Source organism: Tenebrio molitor, chromosome X (genome assembly GCF_963966145.1).
Source record: "Tenebrio molitor chromosome X, icTenMoli1.1, whole genome shotgun sequence".
In the NCBI taxonomy this organism is placed as follows: Eukaryota; Metazoa; Arthropoda; class Insecta; order Coleoptera; family Tenebrionidae; genus Tenebrio; species Tenebrio molitor.
This window is the reverse complement of record NC_091055.1, coordinates 3586395-3592846: the sequence shown is the minus strand read 5'-3', so window position 1 is coordinate 3592846 and position 6452 is coordinate 3586395. Positions and strand designations below refer to the sequence as shown.

The 6452-nt window shown below is 31.9% G+C and overlaps 1 protein-coding gene across 1 annotated transcript; it reads right to left on the bottom strand.

Annotated features, from left to right (window-relative positions):
* Nucleotides 1-3603: 3603 nt before the first annotated feature.
* On the bottom strand, nucleotides 3604-5352 carry Rheb (Ras homolog enriched in brain). The gene is made up of 5 exons (XM_069060767.1): nucleotides 4982-5352; nucleotides 4858-4929; nucleotides 4600-4807; nucleotides 4369-4498; nucleotides 3604-4312 (listed from the first exon to the last, which is right to left on the bottom strand). The coding sequence occupies exons 1-5, from the start codon at nucleotides 5028-5030 to the stop codon at nucleotides 4223-4225; spliced, it is 549 nt and encodes a 182-aa protein (XP_068916868.1). The 5' UTR covers nucleotides 5031-5352; the 3' UTR covers nucleotides 3604-4222.
* Between the last annotated feature and the right edge of the window lie 1100 nt (nucleotides 5353-6452).

Here is a 6452-nt window from a genome sequence, read left to right as displayed (position 1 = left end):
TTCTGTGATTTAAGCTAAAATTTTGTGAAAATGTCGCGTTTATTTTCAAATAGTGATACATAGATGTTGTTGGTGTATGGTGAGCGTGCGGGAGTGCTCCTCGAGCTCAGAGAATTTCCGTGCGGCTTCTTCTTGTGGGGGTACATAAAGGAAGGTAGGTGTATTCGATCCCAATTGATACAATTAAAGTTTTACGAGAACGGGTGGAAAATGCTGCCACACAATTCGCAATAACAGAGGTATACTGGAAAGAGTGGAAGAATCATTTCGTCGGCGGCTTCATTATTGTATTGACAATAACGGCGGTCACTTTGAATAAACTACTAGTAAGGCCCCATCAAAACACTTTGTTTCTTTAAGCATTTTGCCTTGTTTTTAAGGTATATTTAAAAATTAAATTTGAACTGTTGTGCTAAACAGGCCCATATACAGGGTCATTATAAATTATTGTCCCATCGCAGTTGGCGTTGAAAACCCACACAGATTTGGGATGTGCCGCTAGCTTCGCAACGTTAGAGAAACTAGTAGACAAATTTACACTATCGCCAGCAGCGCTACCTATCTGCGATGCTAGTCTCACTCATGTTATAAAGCTTGCGGCACATTCAACTACGTCACCAACGCCTACTGCGATGAGAGAATCATTTATAGTAGTAGTACAAACTTCAAAAGAGAATAAATACAGTTTTACATCAATTTTACAGACAGGGTGTTTTACCTGTCGGAAAAATCTACCAATTTTCTTTTAAAATCGTTATCCACATAAGTTTGTATAGCATGCCTTCTACCTTAAAAAACAGGACAGAATCATTGAAATATCTACTTTTTAAATACAGGGTGTCTCAGCTAAGACTTTCGAGCCTAATATCTCGGTTATTAACCAACGGATTTTTATGAAATTTAGAATGTAAATATTTTAGACCGTGAAGGTTCAATTAGTAATAATAAAATTACCTCAAATTAAAAAATGTAATTTTAACACATGTTTCCTTTATCGAAAATTATGCGCGATTATTATTAGATTGTTAAACATTAAAAAATAGGAGTCTACAAAAACAATTAAGTAAATCACGGGTCGGATTCAACGAAAAGATTAGACTTTGTCGTTAAAAATTTAATGTAAAATTTGAAGGTATTTGAGCAGTTACCTTTCGAAACAATTATGATTAATTGCCAAGCAACATTTTGTACACCCTTTAAAGTCTATTAAAATTGGGCGCCCTTTATTAGAAACGTCAAATTGTGAAAATTTATTCAAAATACTTTAAAAATAGACTACAGCGGCAGAAATTTCAATATTGTTGAAAAAGGTACAAAAAATTGCCTATGGAGAGTGTCGTAAGAACTTCAACGACACAGTTCGTTTTCTCGTGGAACACTATCCAAATGCAGGCTTTACAAAATGTACGGTTAAGAGAATCGTCAATTTATTTGAAGACACAGGAAGCGTACGTGAACTAAATTACCTTGCTAAAATATCCCGATCGTGTTTTAGTCCTTTATGGAAGTTAAAGCATCCAGTATAATAAATTACGTCCAAATGTTGTAAGTGTTTGTAAGGTTAGAGAGATAAACGTCAAATCTGTCACCTGGATTTGTGCGAAAAGGGGTGACCAAAATTCGGCGATGGCGCGCGTTTGTTTCATACGCGTCTACGTTTTGGCATCTGCAGCCACGTTTAACACAGTTTTTTGCTTTTTTCTTGCAAACCAGACGTCTTTCAAGGACGAGTTTTTCCCTACAGCATTTTTTATTGACGATCAATTTTTTATGTAAATCTTAATTGATTCAACATTTTAAAAAGGCATGTAAAAATTACGTTTCTAAGACTTGGGTGATTGCATTAATGGGATTTTATTCTTCACCGTCTAAAATATCTGTATTTTAAATTTCACAAAAATCCGTTGGAAAATAACTGAGTTATTATTAGGCTCGAAAGTCTTAGCTGAGACATCCTGTATACCTACCTTAAAAATTAGGACAAAATCTTTAAAAAATGTTAATCTTTAAATATACCTTAAAAAGAAGGTAAAATGCTTAAAGAAACAAAGTGTTCTAAAGGGGCCTTACTAAGTAGTGAATAATGATTAGTGATTACTCTGATTACTTCATGAGAATTTTTCCGGATTAATACACTAATTTTACGAGACATTTTGTCATTATCTTACATATGGATGATTCATTAGGGTCTGTTTAAAATATTTATTATTAAAATTGTTTTCATTTAATATTTACCATATGACTCTCTTTTTTCTCTTCCACTCTTATCATTATAAGTCACAGTAACGGGCGCAGCAATTGCCGATGTGCATAAAAGTTAGCAAAAAAACAAGTGAAAGATTTCTTGCACTTGTTTTTTCTTCTTCGCTTGTCAGCATCGGCGAAACAAATAATCCCCACAGGCAGGTAACGAAATTTTTGCCAAATCTTTCAATAATTTTAATTGGATAACTTCAAGGTTTAGGAAAAAAAATATATTACTAATTCTAGTTCCAGTTAACGTACTTATTTTTGAAACAAGTTGTATAAAAGAATTTTTGGTGACATATGTATTTATTTAATTTACCATTTGTACTTGTAAAGTTGGTTGCCTAACATTGTACAATCTTCACGAATATTTCGCTCAGTGGCGTCGATTTTTAATTTTACTTGGTTTTGTTTCTTTTATGAAACGACACTATGCGTGCTGGTGTTCAATTTAGGATGATTAAATTCATTTTCATTCAAACTAAATTGCTTGGATTAAATGTTTAAACAGCTTTGTTACAATCAAATAAAATCTAAAATCTTATTCTACGTTTTACAAAATCTCGTTGTCATTAATCCAAGAAGAAAAATCTCTAGCTTTTATTTATCTAGATTTGTCCTGAAAATAAATCCCAAATTTCTTTACAAGAAAAAAAAATGTTCCCACCCCTGAACCAACAGCAAAATGGTGGATGCGCCGGGCAAATACGATTAAATAATTTTGTTTGTTTTTACGAATTGCAAAAAAAATAATAAAACATTTACTGATTTTGTAAAAGTAAACTCGGCAAAAAATATGTACACTTCAAAATGTTTCAATTGTAAATGTAAATGGTGGATTCGCCGGAAAATATTTCGATTAAATAAGTAAATCATTTAGGTCCGGTTTCTGGAAACATTTTATTTGGCCCGTTAGTTAACTCGCCGATAAATACAAAAATCATGTAATGTGATTGGTCACTTTCTAGCGTTTCTATAGCAACGCTTGATTTAACCGGCCGTTAAATTATCGGACCGTTCCAGAAACCGGGCCTTAATCGTAGAGATTTCCATTGAGAACATGAAATATGTTTGAAATTAACTACAAAATGTACATATTGCATAAAAACATAAATTCACCTTAAGAATACAATATTTATTCTCTTTTGGACGATGCACGATGTAAGATCTCAAAAGTGATTTATTGGCTTCTCGTCATTATTTAAATTTTAATGGCGCCATGTATTCCGTTAGGTTGACAACTGTTAACAATAAAATCCCTTTTATCTAGGGACTTTACTTTACAACCATTACTAGAGCCATCTAGCGACTAAAAATGCGTAATATAGTGCTGGTTTGGTGAAAACAATGAAAAAATTAACAAAATATATTGTATTTAATACTTCAAATTATGATAATTTACATTTTCACAATAACAAAAAATAGAAATAATAAATATACATATGTCATTCAAGAATAACCGCTAATACAGAAATTGTCAGTAAAACGATTCCTTGATTGTAAAATATAAAAATTTATTAACTGTATGACGCATTTAACAATAGTTAAAATTTCAAATGGTCAACGTAATTTACAAGAACAAGATGACGAATATTACGACATAAATTCTTTAAAAATTGCATAAACATTAAATGGAATTATATAAATATAAGGTGGAAACTCACAATCAAGGTGGTTCGAAGAGTACTAATTTCAAATTTAAGCTGACAAAAATTTGTACTTTTAATATCATAAATAATCTTTGAAACAAACAATTTAAGAAATCATCACAGAAGTAACAATTTAAAAAGTATGTTTGCTAACAACATTATCACTTGCTACCATCACTAAGAGAGGGGCAGTAAAGCCACAAATTATGAGTGAAGTTGAGAAAAGCAAATAAACCGCTTTTTCACAATAGAGGCCCGAAAATATACACAAGGTTGAAACAATAATGAATACATTTACTGCACTTAACAGCCGCCCCATTTGTCACTTAAGATATAATACAGTTCGGTCTGTCGCCCAAAATACCGTCTATTTTCTCCATTTCCATCAACAACGCGTGAAAAATTTCAGAAGCAGACTGAAAACACAATTCCACAAATACACACAACATTGCGCTGGTGCATCAGTACTCACAGCGGTTTGTTTTGCTGACGTTTCAAGAAAAATTGCGTTCCAATCTTCAGCTAATTTTTTTCCTTCTTCGTAAGAAATCATCCTTTCCATGTGCAAATCTGTTTTATTGCCTACTAAAACTACCGGTACTCTAAATTACAAAACACAAAGCTCATTGTTAAATTTTTAATAGAAAAAAAATACGATTACATAATAATAGATTTGTTATCATAACAAACATCGAATACTCACTGTATTTTCCCGTTAAGATCTTGCAGTTTATGAAATATTGTTCCCACTACTTCAAATGATCGTATGTCAGTTATGCTGTATACGAGAACATATCCGTGTACATCTATACTATATTGCGACGGGAACAGCGTCAATTCATCCTGACCGGCAGTGTCCACTAACGTGAGTTCATAATCTTGTGAATTTATTCTAACTGTTTTGGTAAACGCTACGAAATATTCATTTTTTATCCTGAACCGACTTTCACACGCTACTCACTGTTTTCAATTGTGGGGTCGTACGAATCCACAAATTGTCCGTCAACAAACTGAATGCTAAGGGAAGACTTACCTAAAACACCACTCACCTCAGTGCCTCTTTGAGTATTTGTCATCTTACTTACCTACAGATCTGTATCCCATCACTGCAATTTTGCGTTGCTTGCAAGACATTTTCAATCATAAACTGTATTATAAACTATCACAGGCACGAGATTATAAAAATAAATAATTTTAAATGATTTTAATAAGCGATCATTTGACAACAGACGATTTGTTGGTTAGGTTATGGCATAAGGCATAGTATGACAGATGAGTTATGCAGAACGCCCATAATTCATAAAACAAGTTTGCATCATGTTTTTCGACAATAATGCTATTTAATTACTAATTATTTTATCTGGTTGTTACAATTATTATTGCCTGTAGAACATAATTACAGACGAACGCCACTGCACCAACCCACGCTATCTGATTATCTGTCATGTCATCTGTCAGTGTCACTGCGCATCGGCAGCCAAATGAATTTGATTAAAAATTTAAAAAAAAACAATAAATCACGATTTTACAAATTTGCTAAAGCGACAGGCTGCTTCTATTATCATTGTTCATCTGTATTTCAATGTACATACATATTATTTCAATAAAAAAAAAGTCTTAAATTTTATATCGACATTCGAACTTTCTCTAATTTTATAAAAACCGGAATTAATTCGTTTCATTATTTACGTAATTAAAATGTCTAATGGGCGAGGAGTTAATAAGAATTTAAAACTTACCAGATCAAACGTAGTAAGCAACATTTCACAAGAAGTTAGAGTTTGAAAAAGCAGTGTCACCAACGTAGGGTTTAAATTTCCCAAAAAGTGCAAAAACAGTAGGAGACAATATTTTTTAGAGATAGTATTACTGAATTATAAGAAAATACAATTTGAAAATATTTCGGTTTATTATTTTAAACAAGACAGATCATTTACTATCACATTTATTTCCATTACGAACGACAAGGCATAGTGTTTTCAAAATTCGATAAGGCGTTGACTACGTTTATAAATTAGCAAATAAAACTACATTCACTTTTTTTAAGATGGATCTGAAAATTCGATAGAACGCTTAGTTTCTTTAGTTACGGATTAATAATAGTAAATTTATAATGTAACATTTCTTATAATTATAAAAACACTACACGTGAGTACGTACCTGCGTTCCTGCCGTCCGAAACCTGCAAAATAAGAAAAAATAAATGTTTATTGTCACGCTTTTCTTGAGCCTACGTAGATTGTAATGATATTCTCCTAAAATTTAATGATTTTATTTTCGTCTTTAAGAATCGTTCTTTTCTACAATAACAATTACAAGTCGTTACAGTGCACTCTGAACAAAATAGTCAAGTCGTTAGTTTTTTTACAAGAAATATTGAATTATAAAAAATAAATGCGGGCGATTCATGAAAGAATCACTCGACACGTTAACACAGCAGAATAAAAATATAATATCGTTAATCATTTAATAATTAATATGGGGAATTTAACACTGAATGAAAAGCAATGTACTATTAAAAAAATGTTTGATTTTATAATTGTTCTATACATAAAA

Bases quoted from the DNA above. Each gene is read 5' to 3' on its own strand.
- Rheb (XM_069060767.1), bottom strand. From the start codon at position 5,030: ATGTCTTGCAAGCAACGCAAAATTGCAGTGATGGGATACAGATCTGTA. The intron at 4,930-4,981 runs GTAAGTAAGATG...GTGGTGTTTTAG, and splicing joins GATGGGATACAGATCTGTAG to GTAAGTCTTCCCTTAGCATT. The intron at 4,808-4,857 runs GTGAGTAGCGTG...AATATTTCGTAG, and splicing joins CGACCCCACAATTGAAAACA to CGTTTACCAAAACAGTTAGA.